This window comes from Carettochelys insculpta, chromosome 7 (genome assembly GCF_033958435.1).
Source record: "Carettochelys insculpta isolate YL-2023 chromosome 7, ASM3395843v1, whole genome shotgun sequence".
Lineage (NCBI taxonomy): Eukaryota > Metazoa > Chordata > Testudines > Carettochelyidae > Carettochelys > Carettochelys insculpta.
In genome coordinates, this window is record NC_134143.1 from 22,864,773 (window position 1) to 22,888,741 (window position 23,969).

The following is a 23,969-nucleotide window of genomic DNA, read 5'->3' on the forward strand; positions in this document are numbered from 1 at the left end:
AAAGGACAAGTTAAAAATTACTTAGAAAAATTAGATGTCTGCAAGTCACCAGGGCCTGATGAAATGCATCCCAGAATACTCAAGGAGCTGATAGAGGAGGTATCAGAACTTTAACTATCATCTTTGAAAAGTCCTGGAAGTTGGGAGAGATTCGAGAAGATGGGAAAAAGGGCAGATATACTGCACACCTATAAAAAGGGAAAAAAGATAATGGAGCAAGTAATTGAGGAATTCATCTGCAAACATATGGAATAAAATAAGGTGATAGCTAACAACCAGCATGGATTTGTAAAGAACAAATCATGTCAGACCAATCTGATAGCGTTCTTTGAAAGATTAACAATTCTTGTGGATAAGGGAGAAGCAGTGGATGTGGTATACTTAGATTTCAGTAAACCATTTGATACAGTCTTGCATTATCTTCTTATCAACAAACTGGGTAAGTACAACTTAGATGTGGCTGCTACAAAGTGGGTGCATAACCGGCTGGTTATCTGTTCTCAGAGAGTAGTTACTAATGGTTCTCATTCAAGATGGAAGGGCGTAACAAGTGGGGTTCCGCAGGGGTCTGTTTTGGGACCGGTTCTATTGAATATCTTCATCAACAATTTAGATATTGACGTAGAGAGTACACTTATTAAGTTTGTAGATGATGCCAAGCTGAGAGGAGTTGCAACTGCTTTTGAGGATAGGGTCATAATTCAAAATGATCTGGAGAAACTGGAGAAATTGAGGTAAAAAGGATGAAGTTTAATAAGGACACATGCAAAGTACTCCACTTAGGAAGGCACAATCAGCTACATAGATACAGAATGGGAAGCAACTATCTAGGAAAGAGTACTGCAGAAAGGGATTTAGGAGCTATAGTGGACCACAAGCTAAATATGAGTCAACAGTGTGATGCTGTTGCAAAAAAGTGTACATGATTCTGGGATGCATTAACAGGAGTGTTGAGAGCAAGTTACAAGAAGTCATTCTTCTGCTCTACTGTGTGCTGATTAGGACTCTTAATTAGAGTATTGTGTCCAGTTCTGGGCACCACATTTCAAGAAAGATGTAGAGAAATTGGGAAAGGTCCAGAGAAGAGCAACAAGAATGATTAAAGGGCTAGAACCTGAACTATGAGGGAAAACTGAAAGAACGGTGGCTATTTAATTTAGAAAAGAGAAGACTTAGAGGAGACATGATAGAGACTTTCAAGTACCTAAAAGAGTGTTGCAAGGAGGAGGGAGAAAAATTGTTCTTCTTGGCTTCTGACAATGGCTACGTCTACACGTGCAGCCAACATCGAAATAGCTTATTTCGATGAATAACGTCTACACGTCCTCCAGGGCCGGCAACGTCGATGTTCAACTTCGACGTTGCTCAGCCCAACATCGAAATAGGCGCAGCAAGGGAACGTCTACACGTCAAAGTAGCACACATCGAAATAGGGATGCCAGGCACAGCTGCAGACAGGGTCACAGGGCGGACTCAACAGCCAGCCGCTCCCTTAAAGGGCCCCTCCCAGACACAGTTGCACTAAACAACACAAGATACACAGAGCTGACAACTGGTTGCAGACCCTGTGCCTGCAGCATAGATCCCCAGCTGCCGCAGAAGCAGCCAGAAGCCCTGGGCTAAGGGCTGCTGCCCACGGTGACCATAGAGCCCCGCAGGGGCTGGAGAGAGAGCATCTCTCAACGCCCCCAGCTGATGGCCGCCATGGAGGACCCAGCAATTTCGACGTTGAGGGACGCGGATCGTCTACACGGTCCCTACTTCGACGTTGAACGTTGAAGTAGGGCGCTATTCCTATCTCCTCATGAGGTTAGCGACTTCGACGTCTCGCCGCCTAACGTCGAAGTTGGTGCCGCTACTTCGAAATAGCGTGCACGTGTAGACGCAGCTAATAAGACAAGAAGCAATGGGCTTTAACTGCAGAAAGGAAGGTTTAGCTTGGACTTCCTAACTCTCAGGGTGGTTAAACACTGCAATAAATTGCTTAGGGAGGTCCTGGAATCTCCATCACTGGAGATATTTAAGAGCAGCTTAGATTGATGTCTATCAGGAGATGGTCTAGACAGTGCTTGGTCCTGCCTTGAGGGCAAGGGACTGGACTCGATGACCTCTCAAGGTCTCTTCCACTTCTACTGTTCTATGATTCTCTGATACTCCATTTTCCCATTATGCTATTATGTAGTTCTACCACATAATGAGATTTTAACAAGAGAACAATATTTACAGATTGTGTAAGCATGCACCTTCAGTTATGGTTTCAGAGATACAGGAAAAACAAACAGAAGGAAAAAGCTGCTGTTTGAGACAGTATTTTTAGGGCTCATTTTCGAGTGGTAGGACTGTGGTTTCACTGTAGCCTGACTAATCACCATCATGCTCCTATATTTTCATAAGTGTGTGTATATAAAAATGAATATACATAATTTGCAAGAAGAATTACTGCACAATGATAGTAACTGCACCAGCAAATTATGTGTACATCCCATTATGAAAATCTGTGCTGAGGTTTACTATCTCATTTGTTTCATGCATATTCATTGCGTAAAATGCTCTTAAAAAGTCTCAGAGCTGGGATTGTGGACTGTGTGATGTTAGTAAAGTATGGTCATGTGCTCCTCTACATTTGATGCCTTGATTTGCATCTTAAAAAAATACTAAAGGTCCCAGTGTTACAAATAATTAACCACCTGCATAACTTTACTCATATGAGAAGTTCTTTTGGCTTTAATGGATTACCCTTGTGTGTATATATATACATAATTAAGTATTTGTAGGATTGTGGCCTAGCATATCTCACTTTTCAATCAATATCTGTCCACCCTCGTGTTTTGTTTATCATAAGACTTCCCTATGGGTGTAATTTTCTATTAATGCTGATCACTTGGTACTATGTACTTGTTGTGTTATACTTACCAGTTTGCTACATCAATGAGTGCTTCCTTCACTATGCTCTAAAACAGGGCTGACTCAGGGAAATGCACATTTAGTCAAATCTCAGTTAGTGCTATAGTGTCAGAATTATGGCTGTCTTCCCGCAGCATGAAGATTGACTTGCTCCTCAGGACCTCTCACTCTCAGAATTGAGTGTTTATATCAGGGTCTGTGCCTGTGACTTCCAGCCCTTGTTCCCAGATCTAACCACGAGGCCAGGCATCATTTTTAAGCACTAAGTCAGACTGCCAATGTCCTAATCCCTGACAAATAGATATGCTTACAAGGGTATTTGTACCTGACTTTTCATAATTTTATTTTTCTAAGTGAAGTAGCAAAGCCATTAGCCTGCTCAGCACTCACAATTGATGCCCCAGTAAGAAAGCCACAGGTATGTTCAATAAAGAAAAGAAAGAATTTGGGAGAAAACAGATGCAACTTTCCATCATCTATTGCAGGTATTGTCTTGACAGACAGTGTACAAGAAACAAATTGAAAATTTGTTGTTATTTTCCGTGTTAAGACTTTGGGAAAATGCATAATTTGTATTTATTTCTAAGTATATAAATGTTAAAATGAGCTATAAATGTCTGCTAGTCATTTTTGACATTACTTGAAAATACAATCCAATTAATACTCAAGGTCAGCAAAAGAACAGCAATATAATTGATTATGATCCACTACCAGTAAACCAGTATCAGAGGGGTAGCCGTGTTAGTCTGGATCTGCAAAAGCAGTGAGGGGTCCTGTGGCACCTTATAGACTAATAGAAATGTATGAGCATAAGCTTTTGTGGGCAAAGACCCACTTCGTCAGATGCAGGTAAACCAGTAAACCAGATAACTCAGAAGCTGGAATTTCCCTCTCCACTTCATTTACCTTCCTCCTTGTACAGTTCTCCCATTTTCTAACATTCAGGCGAAAAGAGGATCTTTGTAGAACATTTTAAATCCAGTGTACTGCAAATAATACAATGTCAGCTGCTTCAGATACCGTAGACCAGATTTGCTGGTCCAGCCGAACAGTCTCGGTGAAGGAGGACCAAAATGAAGATACAGAGAATGAAGCCATATTAACTAATATTCCTTCCATCCTCTGAAGCTTCTTCTAATTTACTCCAAGGTGTCCTTGGTCAGGGACTACCTCTTTAGCAGGCTGCCCTCCTTTACTTCGGGGAAGGGAGATGCTAGTGTAAAGCTACTATACCAGCTGTACATGAGCTAGGAGATTTCCTTCCATAAGGGCAATCCTCAGGCATCTTGCTGTGCCAACATCACAGCTGCTTGACAGCTCAGGACACTATCTACATAAGAAAAATTATAAAAGGTAACAGATATACAAGGAAAAAACTTGCTCACCTTGATTATCTTTTTCTGATTTGTCCTCCTTGCTTACTGTTTTTGGTTCTAAGTGTCTTAAATATTGAGTCTGTTCTGGTCTGGCTATGGTCTGAAGAAGTGGGTCTGTCCCACGGAAGCTCACCTAATAAACTATTTTGCTAGTCTTTAAAGTGCTACTTGACTGCTTTTTGTTTTGATAGTGTATAGACTAGCATGGCTTCCTCTCTGTTACTAAGGAAAAAACTGTTTTTAAAAATCAAGTCATCCAATTTCTGCAATCAAACAATCCAGCATTTTACAGGCAAGGAATCATCTCTCTCTCAATTCTTTCTTTGCTATGCAAGTTGCTTTTGTAGTAGATATTTGTTTTGCAACCACAGTGACAAAATACATGTCATGCAATCAAGAGCATTCTAAATTTAATTAGTTGCAGTAGATTGATACATCAATATGAATAGAATTTATAGAGATCCAACCCTAAAAATACTTTTACGTCTGATCTGAAGTCTTGCAAACTGGTGTATTCCTAGCAGTTAGGAAGATGGTGGTCTGGAAATATGAAAATATATTTCCCATTTCTGTTTTACAAAATTGATTAGACACAACCTTTACAAGACGGTGTAAGCTGCTTTCAGCGTGAGACTTTCCTTTACTGAATTTTTTCCCAGATGTGGTTTGCCCATTTCTCATTAACTTAACTGAGCTAGTGTACTTTACACATGGAGAAATTAGCACTTTACTTAATAGAGAAATCCTGAAATTTACTTTACTTTTGCTGATATACACAGAACTGTACTTTTATGTAGTGTCATTTTGTTCCCCATGTATACGTAGTGCAGAGTCTTGAGAAACCTAAAATTTATAATGTTAAATTTTCAAAAGCTGCTTCCCATTTTCAGAATGTATGTGTGTTTTTGCATGCACAAGTTGTTCATTTTTGTGCAACTAGATCGGGGTCAGCAACCAAACGAGCAAGAAGAGCATTTTTTTTCAAGTTCGGTAAATAACTCAATAATCCAAGACCCACAGTGCATGTGAACATAAGACAGACCTTTATAAATGTCAAAACATACTTTTTTGTAACCCCTATTTTAAGAACAATGCACACACACATTACACAATGCACTGTACATAATAGAGCAGGAGTTATCCAACATTTCGCGGTCACATATTGTTTGCTATTTAGATATGAGTTGGGCTTTTAGATGTTCACCCAAGGCTTTTGGGAGCCACAAAGAAGTCTTTAAAGAGCTGCAGGTTGCAAACCCTTGAGCTAGATCATTGCAAACATTGATTTCTCTGCAGTGCAAATATGCCTGGAAAACCAAAGGCTAACAAAAGCTGCTCAGCTGTTCCTTCTTAAATTTTTCCCACAATACATAGTTACAATATGTCGCTTTTCATTCATGGAAGGTTCTAAATCATGGGTTCTCACAACAAAAATTTTGGTGGCCTCAACATTCCTCCGCCAGCTCTTGTTGTTGGTCATGCTGACATTTTTTTTCCCTGAAGTACTCAAAGAACTGGCACTTCTTGTTTTAGGACCAGGGATCAATGGCCAGGACTAGCAACCACCAGAGCCCAAGATTGGCCCCCTGTGCCACTTGGCCAACACACAGGCTCAGCATCTTGGGCCCAGTTTCAGAGTCTGTCGCTATGGCTGTGCACCTAGGGTTAGCATCTGCTGGAGCCAAGGGTTGTCAGAGGCTGTTACGCAGCTGTGGCTAGGAGCCAGTGGCCTAATTTAGCACTTGGGGCTAGGGATCAGAGCAAGTGGCTACGGATCAGAATCTAAGGCCAACCACTACCACTGGAGTTGGTGCTGCACAGCCAGAGCCAGAGATCAGAGCTCACTGCTGTGTCACCAGTGGGTTAGAGCCTGAAGTCCCACGGCCAAAGACCAGGGTTCTGTGGCCAGAACTGTGGGGTCAGCACTCAAAACACTGGAGCTGGGTGTTGGTGCCCAAAGCCCCAAGGGTGGAACATTGGTCCAGGCCACCAGGCTTCCTAATGCCCACCACCCCACCTTGTCACAGACCACTCTAGGGGGCCGCTCTGCTCCTTCCATGGGTAAGTTTTGCCTTGTCACCATGTTGACAAAGCATGTCCAACCTGTCTTCAGAGGAGGTCGAGGGTGGTGCCTCCAAGGGCAAGGGGGAGCAAGAGTCAGGAGGTGATGCTTCGCTTCCCCACAATCACTGCCCCTGAGGTCTGTGACCACTTGAAAAGCCCCTACTGGCTGCGTGCAGCCATGGAGGAGAAATGGATTCTAAACATAAGTTTTGACCTTGATTGAGTTTGAATTGATGGAATCTTCCTATGACGTGTAAAGGAAATGGACCTATGGCTATCAGTTTTCATCATGTTATTTCATTAAATATAATTCTTTCCCGAAGGCAATGCCTGAAATAGACTCTCAAACCAAACACTGTCAGAGACTTTATGAAAATGATTAGTCAGCAGTACTTATGGAAGCTATTTGTTTTATTTTTAACGAGCAGATATACCTAGTGTTGCTTGGGTCCTTAACTCAAGTTTTGTTTTTTTTTAAAGTAAAAGGAAAATGCATGTGCTATATTTAAATGATTGTATTTTTGAAAAATACAGTGCTATATTTATGAAGTTAATTTTTATTTTGGATTTCTTCAGAAGAGGGATGTTAATTTTTTGTTTAATTTTTTAGTATTTTTGTAAAATAGGAATTCCATCAAGTATATTTTTCTTCATCCCTATAATCTCTTATAATTCATTATGTTTGACTAAAAAAAGGCTATTTTCAATTTGGTTTCAAATGACATTTTCTTCTGGTTTTCAAACCTTAACCATTGATTTTAGCTGTGCCAAAAAAAAAAAAAAGGCACTACTCCAAATTTCTCCGTTTTATCTCTTTTCTGTAAGGTTTATTGAGGTTTTATCTCTTTTCTGTAAGGTTTATTGGGAAGTAGTCCTATTTCAGGTTCAATCCTGTTTCTCTGTTTCATCTTGCTTCAGCCTCTTTCATATTCAGTTATATCTGTTTTGAGCACTTATTTGATTTTGTGATTCTGCCTCTTTCAGTTTGGTTTTGTGAGAAGCAATCCCATTCCTGGCACAACCAAATTCTTACTTCGTTTTAAGTTATGATAACAGGAAGCTGTATATTGAATTGGGAGGTCATAGCTCTTACCATTCAGGAGGCATTCCCAATCAGACAGACAAACTCACCAAAATATATAGTAGATTCCACATGAATCTTACGAGTGTGATTTGTATGTTCAAGAAAATAAAAAGACAACAATATTGTCTAGGGCAGCAGTGAACAATAAACAGCCCATGGGCCAGACACAGTTCCCCAGGGTTAGCTCCTGGTGGGCCACTGGTTCTTTATTTTGCTGCACCTCCGTAAGTATGGCTGCTTGAAGCTCCTGTTTGCCACGGATCACCATTCGCAGTCAATGGAAGCTGCAGGAAGCAGTGTCTCGGTCTGGGAATGGTGATCTTGGGGCTACAAGACTCCATATCTGCAGAGATGCAGGTAAATAGCACTACTAGCCTGTGAGGGGCTAACCCTGGTGAATGGCCTCTGCTTTGCCCAGCACTAGTCTAGGGAGAACTGAAGGTCAGATATTGTGCTAGGTTTCTCCCTCCTCTGCATATGATTCTTGGGTAGGACTTCTCCAGATCAGACTAGCCACTTTTCTTGGTTATAGGATGATTTTGTGATCTGCTCAAATGTCAAGTTCAATTTGAAAACAAAATATGTCTGAACTCTTGAGGCTTTGTTGATTTTTTTTCTTGGGGGAGAAATGCCTCTACAACCTCCAGTTTCAGTTTTATTTTATGTGTCAAATATTTCACACAATTCTACCATTTTATTTTCTTTTGATCCAGTAGCTCAGATGGTCAGCTGAAAACACAAAGAAAAGTCAATCCAAAACAACAGCATCACAGTTAATCTTTGCAAACAATGTCCCTTTGCTCAGGGATAACTTTAGGTGCTGACATAAAATGACATATCATAAGTAAATTAAAAACATAGAATTTGCTTAGTATTTGTCATGTTCTGTTGTAATATTTGAAGGTCTAGACAGCATTCAGAAATCAGTCTTTGTGTTTCAAGCATCACAGTCCCAGAAACCAAGTCAACAAAAGGGCTATGGCCATGCTAGCCCCTCCTTTTGGAGGGGGCTATGGTAATGTAGCACTTTGGAAGATGCTAATATATGATTTTGAAGGCCCCTTCTTCCCATTTGTTTTTGGAAGGAAGTGGCTTTCAAAATCAGGGGGTTATTTCAAATGGCCCCCGGCTACATGGGCAGTGTGCACAGCTGCCATTATGCTAATGAGGTGCTGCATATTCATGGACTCATTAGCATCTTCTGAAGTGCCACATTACTATAGCCCCCCTGAAAGGAGGGGCTAGTTTGGCCACAGCCAACATGTAATAATGAAGGCTTGTTTACGGAATTTAAATTTGCAAAATCCAAACCTCAGTCTGACAGCATAAATAATGTATTTTTGCTTATAAACAATGATGCTTTGTCATATGTCATTATTTTGGTGTCTGCACAATGTGTAGTAATGCTCAATTATTTTCTGGTGTTTTCTGGAAATGCCCACACAATATTCTTTCTGCCCTTTTCTCTGCATCTCCCCCAACCTCTTGTACTTTTCTGGGGGCCTAAACAAATGCAATGCACATGTAGAAATATAACAGAATTGCTACATGACTCAGCTTCTTATGTCATCAGAAGTCTCCTTTCGAATACAATCTTTTTTGGTGCTGGAATTCATTTGGCTGATTATCATATGAGATAAACTTGACCTAAATAAGCATTGAAATATCTGCTCCATTTGGCACATCCCTGCCCTCATTTCTGCTCCTTTCTGAAATATCTCTGTAAATATGCCTTTTCTGAAATTAAATTAATCACACTACCAAGAATTTTGTTTTGAATAACAAGTATGCAGGTGCAGAAGTAAATGGTACTTTTTGTTCTGTGCATTTCGGATTTAATCTCTTGGATCACTGATTATCAGGCTACAGCCATGTATGTGGTTAGATTCTCAGCTGGTATAAATTGGCATACCTACACTGAAGATCTGGTTGTGTAATGTTCTGAAAATATAAAGCCCTACAAAATTTCCTAGTTGTATGATAAAATCAGGATGGGTCTCTGGTGGCCTTAGAGCATGCTTATTGCAAACCATCCGTTAACTTCAGTGGGGCCAACATTGCAAGTCTGGAACCTGAGCAAGCAGTGAGATGTGGGATAACTGTATTCCTTCACTTGTATGTATGCAGTTTCAATGGGTTTCAGTCTTGCAAAACTCGGGTGTTGAGAATGAATTCGTAAGAGTTCTTCATTTAGGAGTACTGCAAAAACTTAACTTCTGGCCTTGGGAGCTGCAAAATTCTGTGACATTTTGAGCAATTGCGAAGTTGCCTGCTGAGGTTTATTCAGTACAAACCTATTAGAAAGAGCATAGCTTGGATTAACTAGGAATTTCAGTTAAACAGAGTTCAGAAAATGAGGTTTGCACTGTGTTATTGGAATTATGCTTTTACTTTGGGTGGTTGTCAGGCAACATTTAAAAATATTTGACACAGTTTCATTTTGCTGAGCTGGTCCATGTCTTTACATTCCTGTTGTAATTCTCTGATGTTATTGCAGTCATGGGTTAAAGGAAAAACTGTATCATGTCTATTTTTGTTTTTACATTGAAGATACTGTTAAAGTTATTGCCATTCAAAATGTCTCCTGTTGCAGCGGGGGGGTGGTATTTGATGAGACGAACAGGGATTAAACTTGGCTTGGAGTACTGAGAGAAAGGGAGAAGAGGGACTGGCTTAGCCCACAGAAAATCCAGCGGCCATTCTGTGGTTATACGTTGATCTGTCTTACCAAGATCCTGTGGGTCTGACTGATTAATAATCTTTGAGGTCAGAAAGGGATTTTTCCTTCAGAGCAAGATTGACCGGATGTCTATTGAGCTTTTTTGTGTTCCTCACAGTATCCTGAGGGCTTGAATGTAGGTTAATAAGGAGAGGAACTTAAAAACTGTCTATTTAGTGGAGTTTGTAACTGCATCACAGCTTGTGGCCAGTATAGGTGAGTGATTTAAGGGACTCAGGATTAAATGTGATTAAGAGATCTGGGAGATTACTGGGGATGCTATTAGCCTGAAGGAAAAAGGGAAAATCTTACATCCTTGCAGACAGTTTCTTTTCCACATTTAGGGGTGGAAGACAAGAAGATTCAGAAATGGGACAATGTCAAAACATAGATGCGAAAGTGGGACAATCCTGAATATTTGTTGTGTGTCATGACCCTAACCCTAACCCTTAGCCTCATTGACCAGTGAGAAGAAAAATAGTGAGAGGCCGATGGCCTGTATTATATAGGACATCAGACTAGATGACCACAGCGGTCCCTTCTGGCCTGTGGATCTAAGAATCCATGGGATGTAGCTAACTTGATTTTTTTTTTAAATTTTTTTTTACACCTTCCTGGACCCAAATAACTGTCTGGGTTACACTTTCACACCCTTCCCTTTAGTTGTGTTTCATTCTTCCCCATGTCCTGATCAACTCAGTAGTTGCCAACAACCTTTGACACAAAGGATACGTTAACCTGCCATTTCCCCCGATAGTTAGAATCAGAAATTGGTAGGATATCTGAGTCACCCCTTCAAAACAAAAAGCAGTCAAGTAGCACTTTAAAGACTAGCAAAATAGTTTATTAGGTGAGCTTTTGTGGGACAGACCCACTTCTTCAGACCACCTAATAAACTATTTTGCTAGTCTTTAAAGTGCTGCTTGACTGCTTTTTGTTTTGATAGTGTATAGACTAGCACGGCTTCCTCTGAGTTACCCTTTGTCCGCTAGCAAATGTTGACTTTGTAAATAGCAACAACTGCAAATCAACACTCAATAACAGTAGACAGACTGTTGGCTATGCTTCTGGAATCCATTTTATCAGCCAACAGATGTCACTTAGCAGAAAATCTGGTCCAATTTTTGTAAAAGTAAAATTAATGTTTTTAATTAGAATGAAATGGGAAAAGTTTTCATTTCTTATGTTTTCTGACAAGTTTCAAAAACTTTAATGTTTTAATTTTCCCCATTGACAAAAATTGACAATTTCTGTTTTGTATAAGAAGTTCATTTCTTTCAAAAATTGTTCACAAAAGTACTTACCATTTTCCATGCAGCCTTAGTCAGACTTTTAGACTTCAAAAATCATTGACCAGTGAGAAGAAAAATAGTGAGAGGCCGATGGCCTGTATTATATAGGACATCAGACTAGATGACCACAGCGGTCCCTTCTGGCCTGTGGATCTAAGAATCCATGGGATGTAGCTAACTTGATTTTTTTTTTTAATTTGCTTTATAGAAAACCTAAAATGGTTTTAACAACCTTTTGATCAACTTAATTCATGTATGTATAAAACAAAATGAATTTGTGGATGAAGTTACTCAGAATGGGGCACATGTTTATGGTGACCAGTAGACTACCAGTGTAATGTTAACTCTGTTTCAGTTATGCTGCAATTTGTTTCTACGTTAAGTCTTGTGTCCAGAAGAAAGACAGTGTACAAGATAATGCAATTTCAGCTTTATGATTTGGTCACATTCTGTTGTGAGATGAGCTGTGCACATCATATTGACGTTGATGTCAGCTACACATTAAGTTGTTTGCAGTATTCCACTCTGGTTTTAGAGTGGAGGAAATGTGTAGAAATGATCCTATTGTGATTTTACATAACTTTGGTTGTTCACTATCAATCAAGTGCTGTCCACGGGGAACTCCCACTCAATTGAGCAGAAGTGCGAAATGCGTATCAGAAGAAAGAAAAACGAGAGATCAAAATATGTGACAGCAGCTGATTATTGTGCTCGTACCAATGCAATATCATCTAATTGTTTCCTGTCTGTATGCAAACGTCTATTGTCTCTTGTTTTATAATTAGTTTCCTGCCCCCAAAGAACTTACAATCATTTTCTACTGTTTGTATGGTTCTTAACACAATGGGATCTTTGTTATGGTAATATAAATAATAATACTTGGCAACATACTATCATTGCTTCTGATTTGGTAAGGGCTGTGCTCTAACTTAAAAACTGAGTCTTAGATTGTGATATTGTTTCTGTTTTACAGATATTCGTGGATTACAGGGATTTCTGGACCAGGCCTCAAGACTAGGACTTGATGTATCTTTACAAAAGGTGGACAGAAACATCAGCAGAGTTTTTGCCAGCCTTTTTACTACCATGAAAACTGAAGAGTTGAATCGCTACCGTGACACCTTAAGAAGAGCAATCTTACTTCTAAGCCCCAGGGGAGCCCAGACTTTCATCAATGAGGTTAGTGCATTGTTCTTTTTAGAATCATGCATTTCAAAAACTTGCATAATATTTTATGTAACCTGGACTAACCAAACCAGCACATCTTGAAGGGGTGTGTGTGTTACTACGTATCTTACTCAATGTCCAGTTTCATAGAAATGGCTGTAATGTACTTCCGATTACATAAATACTGCAAGCTAATTGAAAGGCCAATGCATAATCCTAGGGAAAAAAATCTGTATTTATCATTGACTGTTGTCTTTATCATAGAAATTCACAAATCCTTGCTAAAAGGAATTCATGCTGTTCATGTCTGTACTGCAAAGGTCTGCGGAATGCACTCTGTGTGGGTGTAGAATCACTTTTTTTTTTTTAAACTACAAATGTAGTCAAAGATATTGGTCGCCTTAGTTCTTAGTGGTTTCTCGAGATCAGTGAAGCTAATTAGGAACAGGCTGTAGCTGTTAGGTAAAGATTTAATTAACACTGTACCATTGGCTACTGTTTTGGTATTAATTATTTTCCCCACCTTTTTCTAGTATGAAGCAGAGAATGAGTTTGGAGTGCTTATTGTGTAAAGGGGCTGAAATCTAAGGGTCAGATCCTAAGCAGGTGTAAATTAGCATATTTTCAGTGATTCAGACTCGCTAAGAATTTGCCCTTAAATGTTGTGCCCTTTTGCTGTAATCCACCAGAGAACTGAACTGTGAAATTCAAATATTTAAGGCCTATTTCCAGTTATCAGCGAGTTGCTACATGAAAGCCTGCTATATTAAAAATAAAATCACTTTAAATTGAATTAGTTCAGTCACTGTTTAGTGGTTTTCTTGGTTCATATCAGTATTAATAAACCTTTCATTTTTATGTTAAACTGTGATAATGTGTAATTATTTTTAATGAATATGCTTAATTTTACCATAGATGACTAAGGCAGATGAAGAGCATGGGAATATTGAGGCATAGGGTCAAATTCTGTCCTCAGATATGGGCACAAAAGACTCAGCATCTTCAGTTAGAGTTATGTGTAAGCACTGGAAATTATAATTCAGCCCAAAGAGTTTGCAGAAAGCTGTGCTGAGCTCAGCTAATACTTCCTGTCTGTTTTTTCCTTGGAGGGCCAACTTGAGATTGATTTTTGGGTTGGTTTCTGGATCGGTCTAAATGAAATATCCAAAACTGGTATTAAGTTGAGACCACCATTTACATATCACTCTAACATCAGCCAGATATTAAAGTCTGTCTCCTTTCAATATTCATAATTCCCAGAAATGTTAGTAAGAGTTACATTGAAAGGACAATAGCCCTGCAGGCATCTAGAGCTTGAGTAATGCATTAAGCCACTTTACCACTCTGCCCTTCCTCAAAGCAGTATGGTATTATAGGTATTAAGGCTAATGATCCTGATATTTTTCCACATCCCTGCAGGAGTAAAACTGGGGGCAGAAATGAGAAGTAATTTACTTGACAATCTTCTTTTATTGAATCTTGACTGATTCCGAAAAACTTTACAAAAGAAAATTTAAATAATAAAAATTGACTTCCCAAAGGCTTGGGATATTGGAGTATATGCTGTCAGGGGAAACCATGTTTTGGCAGGGACTGTGCTTAAAAGGGACAAAATATGTCTCTTACATTTGTAGGGTGTATATATGATTTTGTGGAGCAGCATGCTTCTATAATCATGCAAGTCACAAATGAAGATTGTATGCGATACAGGTTATGAGAGTAGTGAGTGGCAGCTCTCAGATCAATTGTCTTTTACTTATTTTAGAGAAATGGTGTTCAAGGCAGACAGAAGGAGGAGAAGACTAGTATTAAGGAAAGAAAGCTTCACTTTAAAAATTATACATTTGGAAATACTCATACGGAACATTACATAAACAATGGAAACAATTTTCCTGTCATGGAAAAATTCTCGAGTTAAAAAAATGTTTCACTGAAAACTTCACAACCAACTCAGTTAATGTCAATGAGGATACTTATAAAGTTCTGATTGAGTGCAGGATAATGTTTGAGCATAGAAATACTTAAACAATACCTAAGATATTTTAATTACATTTCTGTTATTGTAAGAATCATATTCTCATCTCGTATCTTGAGACTGTTCAAGGGCTGTGGTGTGATTTGCTATAACATAATCCCATAGAGAATGTTTCACAGACACTTTCAGTTGAAATCAGCACACAGAAGTACTCTGCCTTTTAAACACTTCAGAATGAGAGAGAGAACTCCATTTTTGATCAGGTCCTGAGCTTTAAAAAAAAAAAAAAAAAAAAAAAAAAAGTGGATCCAGATTTCAAACCCAGTCACTTTTCTGCTGGAACTTCAGGCATGTTTATACTTGGTATCTACGCTTAGAGAGAGGGGGACCAACCTTGGAATTCAGATCCAGGTCAGTGTTCCAAACGTTCCAAAGCTCAGAGGTTTGCGGTGGTAGGATTTTATTTCAGGCTTATCTTGAATTGATTTAGACATCATTTCTCCTCTGTTGGCTTAGTGTCCCTAATGCCTGGTTCAGTGATAATCCACGCTCACTGCAGCAGGGATTGTTGACATTTCCATGAGTTTTCAAGATTCATTTTCTGTTAAGACTGTTGTGTGAGAGAGAGAGAACTCTTCTGGGGAAGCGGGGAAAATGTGTACTGAAGCTCTTCACAGGCAACTCAATATAGTAGTGCGCGACAAGAGGGGTCAGCAATCTTTCAGAGGCAGAGTGCCTAAATTTGAACTTTTGACCCCATGTATGGTCCAATGCTTTTTAAAGTTACTAACTTTACAACTTACAATACAGTACAACTTACTATAACTTTATTAATAAATAAAGATGCAGAGCTGTGCATGAGGCAGGCCAGCTCCCACTGCTGCCCTGACCCCACACTCCAGCTCCAGCCCTGTGCTTTAGCAGAGTCAACATGCCGCAGCAGAGGACTTGTGGCTCTGGCTCCAGCCCTGGTCTGTGCTGTGGTGGGGGCACCTGGCTCTGGCCCGGTAGCAACAGGGGCTCCAGCCCTGTACTCTAGTGGGGACTCTGTGGCAGGGCTCTGGCCCCAACCTTGACTGTGGTGCTGCAGTGAGGCACTGGTCCTGGCCTTCAGCATGGCTGAGCGGTGGGGCTCTGACCCCAGCCTGCACCATGGCTGTACTGTGGGGCTCTGACCCCAGCCTGCACTGTGGCTGTGCAGTGGGGCTCTGACCCCAGCCTGCCCCGTGGCTGTCCTGTGGGGCTCTGACCCCAGCCTGCACTGTGGCTGTGTGGTGGGGCTCTGACCCCAGCCTGCCCCGTGGCTGTGTGGTGGGGCTCTGACCCCAGCCTGCACTGTGGCTGTGTGGTGGGGCTCTGACCCCAGCCTGCCCCGTGGCTGTGCAGTGGGGCTCTGACCCCAGCCTGCCCTGTGGCTGTGTGGTGGGGCTCTGACCCCAGCTCCAATCTGTGTCAGAGGGTGTGTGGCGGGGACTCTGGCCATGGCCCCAGACTCCTGCCCCCTCTCATGCTGCAGAGGGGGAGAAAGGGCAGGGTTGCGCCCCTACTGCATGCCACTCTAAATGGACTTGCATGCCCAGAGTGGGATACATGCCAAGAGTTGCCAGTCCCTGCAGTACATGCTCGGTTTGGGGGTAAAATAAACCTCAACTCAATGCAGTGAGCCTCCTTTCTAAGCACGAATGTCAGTCACCAAGAGGTGGATAATCTCCTTATCTTCATATGCAGAACTCCCTCTAGTAGTGGACTGGTACTTTTGCAGAGTCATTGTGCAGGAGCTGGGCTGGATTAAAGCGGTGGACACACAGGAAATGGAAACGCTACATAGTCCGTGCATTCCAGTGCACAGTGTGCGGGTGGGGAAAGGAGCCGGGGACCCATTAATTAGTTCTTCTTTCCTGGGGCTTTTCTGTTGGCAGTTGGGACTCTCACAAGTAGCGAAATCCACAGTCCGGTCTGCTGCTAAAGTTGTGTGGTGAGTTCTTGGCTTTCCTCCTAAAAACATTGAATATGAACAGGCCACGTGTTTAGCTAAAATCTCTTCGCTATGTAAATATATTGCTAAACTTCAGAGAATTCAGAGAACAGTGACAGAAATGATTAAAGAATTAGATAGCATGACCTTTAAAGACAATTGTAAGGAATTTGCCATACAACTTGACGAAAGGGTAACAAATACCTAGAAGAAGTAGTTTAAGAGGAGGAGGAGAGGGAGGAGGAATTATTTAAGGTAGCTATAGATGGTACGATGGGAAGTAATGACCTAAAAGGAGGAAACTTTCTAACAGTGAGGTCAGTCAGTCAATGGAGCCTATTGCCAGAGGAGGTGATTAAAGCATTGTCATTCAAGATGTTCAAGAGTAGACTAAATGAAACACTTGAAGACAGTGTAGAGATTATTCCTGAACTTGTTCAGAGGTTATTCCTGCACTACATTATCCAGATGGTCTTTTTCAAGACTTTCTGCAGCTTTTGTGTGTGAATGAATGGAGACTGATGATTTTTGTGTCACAACATATGGGATAAAGAGTGAGTAGAAGTACAGTAATGCGTTAGATATATTTTCTTACCCATTTATGTTATGCAATGGATATGCATTTTAATGATTTGTCTTTCAAGTCATAGGCTGTCTCAATCACTTAATGCAGGATAAGGTAATTTTTGTCTATACATTTTATTTTGCTTTAATTTGTCACTTCTCTAGACCAGTAGATCTTAAACTGTAGGGTATTAGACAATGGCAAGATCTAATCAGTAGCAGAAGATAATGGAACTCACTGCCTTTAGCTCTGTGAAACTTAGGGCTTGTCTATACTTACTGGAAGATGGATGTGCTGGTGGTCTATCGGGGTTCCTCCCCACTCCACAATTTGAGTGCAGAAAGTGGGGCCCCACAGAAACTTAAAAACACCTTGCCTGTATACAGGCTTTATTTGCAAAGTTCCCAAGGTCGCAGATCCTTTGGACCCTGTCGGGTGGAGCTCACCACCCCAGTCCTTGGAGACCCCTTTAACCCAGGCAGGCACACTGGGGGGGATGCCCTCTGTGGTTAGAACTCCAATCTCATTCTCACCTCCGCAGAGGGCTTGAGAACAGTAGGCTATAACTTGATAGCTGTGTACCCTTCTCAGGCACAGGTATCAGATTGTTTGCTTAAAAAAACATGATCTATTCACAAAACAAGAGAAAATAAATCATGGGGTTGCACAGAGAGAAAATCATTTCCCTGAGATTCATCTTAAAAGTTATAGGGGAGAAAAACATCAAGTCAAACAACAACACAAAAGAGAAAAACAGAGTAGTCAGTTCAACCAAATTAAAAATAATCGTAACCTGATTGCATTATACATTTTCCTTTTACTTATACCTTGAGGGCTAGTTTTGCGATGGTCAGGATATTTCTGATTTCATTCCAAATTGCCTGGCAGACATCTCTCACCTGACTTTCTCTCTGCTCCCGCAGACAAAAAGTCTCAAAAGCTGCAGTTGTTCTCAGTGTAAAAAAAAATACTTCACTCCCATTGGCTCACATGGGATTCAAGTTACATCAGGAATATTAACCCCTTCCCTGCAATCATTCGTGACATGTTTGATCTTCTGGAGTTCGATTTTCCGCATCTGGTAAAGCCTCTTACTAGAGTTCAAGGATTGCTCTGTTTCCACTTTTATACTCCCCCCATGTCAGATGGTTGAGTCGGGAAGAGCTGCTTCTGAGTCAGCATTAGAAGTCAATTCAGACTGGCATATGGTGGTTCAGAGGTCAGCAACCTTTCCAAGGAAGAATGTCAAAATTTGACCTTTTGAACTCTTTTTACATTCCAAGTGCCCGTGATACTTTTTAAAGTCACTAATAGTCCTACTTACAACAGCTTCATTAATAAATAAAGATGCAGAGCTTTGCCATTTAGGTAGCAGTTAGTAGCATTAGCTGGCCTTTTGTTAATCCACAGGTGGCATGGCTTTGAGCAATTTCCCAGCTGCATGGGGGAGGAGGGGCAGGGCTGAGGTCCTGCCTCACGTGCTGATGAAAATCAACAAAATGGCAGACATGCTTGGGGTTGCTGACCTCTGTGGTTGTCTTTCCTTCCTACCCCTCTGTGCTAGCTTGTTTGCAAGAAACTGCATTTATCTTTCTGTATTCCCCATGAAGTGACACCTTAAGGAATTAGAAAAAAGAAAATCAGTATCTTGAACATCCTATCCTCCAAAGAAAAAGAATCTTATCTCTGTGAAATCATTTTAAAAAGGAAATAAATATCCTCGATCTCTTATAGTAAGTTCAGTTGGAAATCCTGTTTCATAACAACAACGTTTTGGCTTTTGGCAATCATTTTTGACATCTGACTTTATATCTCTGTACCCATATGTGATTATATATATGCTGTTTATAAAGTGATTTATATTGAAATAGAGAACATTTGTGATGAATTTGCTCTGTGAAGTTTGTATTTCATCTCCCCCCCCTTTAATATATTTCTTTAAATGAAAAGCAGTGATTAGCTAGTATTTTGTGGACAAGCTAGCAGCCATTAAAATTGTTGGGAAGCCATAATTATTCATTGAGTAGAGCTGTAAGAAATTGCTATAACTTAACTTGGTCTGTATTGTGCCTCCTTAGTTACTAAAATATTACTTGGCCTTGGTGATGTTTTGGACAAATGGGCCTTTTGGATTCAAAAGGAAAATAGTTAGTTAATATTTAAACAAAAATAAACAATCCTTAACTACTCAAACCTGAACTGAAAGTTGTTTTCCAACTTTGGGTAAATTGGCTTAAACACACTTTTTCTTCCTTTGGTGATTTAACAGAATAATAGAATTTGTCTCGCTTCAAGTAATCCAGTTGGAAGAGTACTACAAAAACAAAACATCAGAAAATCCATATTGAAATAGCTATTAGAACGTTAATACAAATGGTAGGCAATTTGCAAAGAGACTACATTATTTTATGTGAATTAGGAAAGTCGAGGTATACCACCCTCCTGTTTTTTCTGTTATTTTTAAGTTATTATATTTTAAATACTTTTTTTGTTGAACTCAGCTATCTGTGATTCATCAGATTTTGAAAAATTTAACGATAGTTAAGAGGAAAACTGCAAAGCAGCATCCATTTATACAGCTTTAGTAGTAAGTAGAGGCAGGTTTGTGGGTGTTCAGGAAACAAAGATAAGAAAATAACAGGTTTGTGGAAATACAAAAGCATAAGTAGGCATTGTGGGTGGGTGGACTTTCCAAGATTTAGAATCTACCACAGTATTACTCTTTCTTTAACTTAATACTGTATAAGGCATGAGAATATTGGCTGGCCTAATGCATTTAAATGCTTGCTAGTATTTTGGATCTGACAAATGGCTTTTGTCCTCAGATTCATTCCCTGGTATATAGTAAACTGTTTCATATCTGGCAGCCCTGGGACCGGGAAGTTCCTGGATACTCAGATATTCTGGATAATAAAGAGGTATGCTTAGCAATGCAGAACACTAAAGATAAACAAGATTAGACATAAAGAAATTAAATAAAAAAGTATGCAAAGTACTTTATTGTCCAACAACAATAGTATCGTACACTGTAAACTTATCCTATATTTGCTGTATTTATTTGTATTTACTTTCACTGTACTGCACTTATGGAAAACGTAACTAACATTTACTTTTGGTTCATATGCCGGTTATTTGAGTGTATTGGATAATAGAATGCCGGATATGAAAGAGTTTACTGTGCCATGATTAGCTTTCTGTGCAGTTATGCCACTGATCATTTAGCCTCTGGCTATTTAACTGTCTGTTGGTTAGGTGATTTTAGATGGTAAAATTAATCCAAACCCACATAATCCTAGATTTCTACATTCTTCGTTGTCTATCCCTTTTGAACAAAGAATTTCAAAGTTACCTAGATGAGGAAACTCTGATAGATTTTCTGATAATATTAGCAGCTAAATTAATCATGAGCAAGTGAAAAAATCTCTCATAAATCTCATTTTCAGCATGACTAAATATGTTGTGTGTGGCTCTCACATGAAAAGGTGGCAGCACAATATGATGGAAGATTCAATAAAGTTAGCAGGAAATAAGATATTCATTAAACACTCTTCATTGAAGTGAAAACTCACATAAATTCAATGGTTGGCTTAATAACCTCTCATGAATTTTAATATGGCAGATATTTATTTTACTCTTACATAGTCTGCCTTGCTGTTAACATGAATGCTGACAATAATGCTTTACCTGTGTACCTGAGTGTTTGCAATGGTGTTTTTTTTTTAATTGCTCTCCAATATTTTTGTTGCAGTGTTTGTGGATTTCTTCAGTAGCCCGCATCATCATCACATAATGTTGTTTTCTCTGTTAGATATTCGTATTTGCTTGCTTATAGGGTGTCCATATTTCCCTATGCCAAACATGGGACACTGGTAAAATTACTCAAACTTCAGTGAGTTCAATGGAAATCAATCAGATGTATGCCATACAAACTTTCAAAAAACAATACTGTTTACTGAGCACCCATTACAAGGACATACTGAATTTTTATAACTAATAATAGGTTAAAAACTAAAAATATCTATTTACATGTAGATGGTTACTGCTCTTAAGAAGGGCCTGCCTCTTGCTCCTGTGCTGTGCTCCATTGCCCCCCAAAGGCCCACATAAATGTTCAGGCTCTAGGCCCAAAGGAGTTTAATCTGGCCCTGACTCTGCCCCTTGGGCTCCAGAGGCTTCTCCTCCACAGGGAGCACATGGGGAATGCAGGATTAAGCCCTGACACTCCCAGCTCCTGCTGCTGTCTCGCAGTCATGGTGCTGGGCATAGGGGCTGCAGCTTCCGCATGGGGGCAGGGGACCCTGGGTGGAACTGCCCTGGCTATGGAAGCGGCTGCCGAGCCATGGGGTACCAGAAATGCAGCCAGGCAGAGAAGGGGGCTGGCTGTGCATGCGGTCGGAGGTACAAGTAATGGGACACAATAAGGCTCCTGCTCCAAGGAGAGGGGAGGGCTCCTCCACAGCTGCCCCACACTGAAAGGCACCCCAGCTGTTCACGCTGTGGGGTGCTGGGAACTGGCTGCCTCTCTATTGCAGGGGAATTCTTTGGATGTCCTGTGCTGCTGGCAACTGGGGCTGCCATCCTGCGAGGGAGCTCCTAAGATCCAGGGGCATTTGCCTTGCGGGAGCTATCGCCCTGCAGGTGTGGCACTCCATGGCTGCCTCATGCCCTGAGGCACTGGCAACAGGGTTGCATGGTGGGGTTCAGGGGTCCCCAAGCGCTGCACCCTGTCCGCAGGCAGGAGTGACTCTCACTCAGCAGGTAGAACAGGAAGTTTATTAGTCAACAGAGGCACAGCTCAGCACAGAGATGTCAGTCCAGCCAGCAGAGACAGTCATTCCAACCCATCCTGGGGAGAGGAGCCCAAGGGGTGCCCCATCTGGGGTCTAGCTTCTCCCCTAGCCAGGCTGGTTGCCTTCCAGCTCTCTCTCCCCCCAGTTTCTAACTGCCCACTCCAATTCCAAAATCCAGCTCGGTTCCTCCCTGCTCTTTGTTCAGGTCAGAGGTGTTACCTGCCAGCTTAAGTTACAGCCCCAGGGGGTCATCCTTAGCCATGGCGAACTGCTCGTCCTGTCACACACACATATACAGCCTGACTCTCTCACACTCACCCCCCCCCCACACTCCATCACAGACTGCAGCACCGCGAATGCAGCTCCCAGATTCCCTGAGCCATGAGGAGCCATGAACAGGGCTGCAGGCCATGCTAGTGAGACTCTCAGCTTCCCTGAGCTGCGAGGAGCCCTGCCTTGTGGGTGGGGGTCTCCTTGGCTGGAGGGACAGCAAAATGGACTGTGGGGGATGCATACTACTCCCCTGCCCACCAACATATCCTGCCTTACCCTATGGCATGGCCCCTCCTAGCTCCCTCTCCTGGTGCTGCCTGCACACCTGGCTGGTCAATATATGCTACACATGTTCTCCGGCCAGTACCTGGTACTTGCAGCTGCCGCTGCACTGACCTGGGGGAAGGGCAGCTCAGCAAGGGGTGTGAATACAGGACCACTAGCCCTTTTGTTAAAATAAGTCAGGGTGCCTTCCTGACCCCTGAAAGGCGGTACTGTCCCATCAAAGATGGGGCTGATGGTCACCCTACTTATTTATTGTAAATCACCGAGCTGTTTGGATGTAGAGCTGAGACCAAAATTTATGCCAACTCGGGTAAATTGGTATAACAAACTCTGAAGTGTGATAAAGGCACTCTGTGTTCTAACTCTTCATCCCAGCAGATCAGCTTACCCTTTTGACCTGCTTAGACTATGCCACACAGCTGCATGTGGAGATGAATATGAATAGAACTGTGGCCAACATGAGCTCCAGACCTGAATCCAGAAGGCATCTCTTGATTCCTGCAATTGAGAACCTGCAGGGCTGCTTCACCTCAGAGTTCAGGGAACATGCAGTATTGGCTGACATGTTTCCCCGTGCCCATTTCTGGCCATGGGTTTTCTGACATCTGACTCTTCAGAGTTCCTGAGGGCTGATAATTCCCATATGCTTTCTATGGTGGTTGTGGATTTCTTCATATGTTTGCTACCATTGCTTTTTTTTTGGCTAAATTCTGGCAATGTTGAGCTCTGTGAGTCCTCTCTTTGATCCTGTGGGACGGTAAAACAGTGGTAATGGACAAAGACCATTGCGCCTTCAACCTGTATTTCTATGCTTGTTCCCTTCACTAATAATAATAATAAAATTATTATTATTGTTATTATTATTATTATTATTACTATTATTCATGCCAAAGATTAATGGCTCCCAGACTGTGAGGTTTCCCTGACACCTGTCCCATCATGCTTTCTTGTTCTATACTCTGAGTAAAAATATACTGATTATAATGAATTAGGATTTTTTGCTTGGAGTAGTTGCATGCATGAAGTAATTTTTAACTGACCTCTGTGTATCTTACCTGTATAATTCACTTATTATATATTGAACCATAAGCAGATATTGGACCTCATTCAGTCCTGGTTTAAGCCCTCTGGAAAAATAGTGGAAACATACCACCAATGATCACAATGCTTAATTTTTTTAAACTTCATTTTTGTACATCACTAAATCATATCACTCTACCATTTCCAAATGCTCAGGCCGAGCTCTTCTGATAGTTTCATAAATATCTTTTATAGCAAAGTGTACCAGCAAGTATTTTATCATATGAAATTACTCAGAGCCATAATAGTCTTACCAGCTTTATTATGGCTTGTACTTTCTCATTGAAACCGACAGTGTTCCTAGCACTGTTTGTGCTACATGCTCCTATCACTTACGTGGTTGTAAGGAGGGGTAAGGGAAACACCCAAGTGTGTGATGTTTGCTTTGTAATTAATCTGTGTTACTGCCGTATCCACCCC

At 41.0% G+C, this 23,969-nt stretch overlaps 1 protein-coding gene across 3 annotated transcripts in view; it reads left to right on the plus strand.

Moving 5' to 3' along the window:
- GRID1 (glutamate ionotropic receptor delta type subunit 1) overlaps window positions 1-23,969 on the plus strand; it is an 898,770-nt gene that overhangs the window by 500,603 nt on the left and 374,198 nt on the right. For all 3 annotated transcript variants that reach the window (XM_074999453.1, XM_074999454.1, XM_074999455.1), the window contains exon 4: window positions 12,413-12,618. In XM_074999453.1, the coding sequence (XP_074855554.1) occupies window positions 12,413-12,618 (206 nt within the window). The remainder of the gene's footprint in view (window positions 1-12,412; window positions 12,619-23,969) is intronic.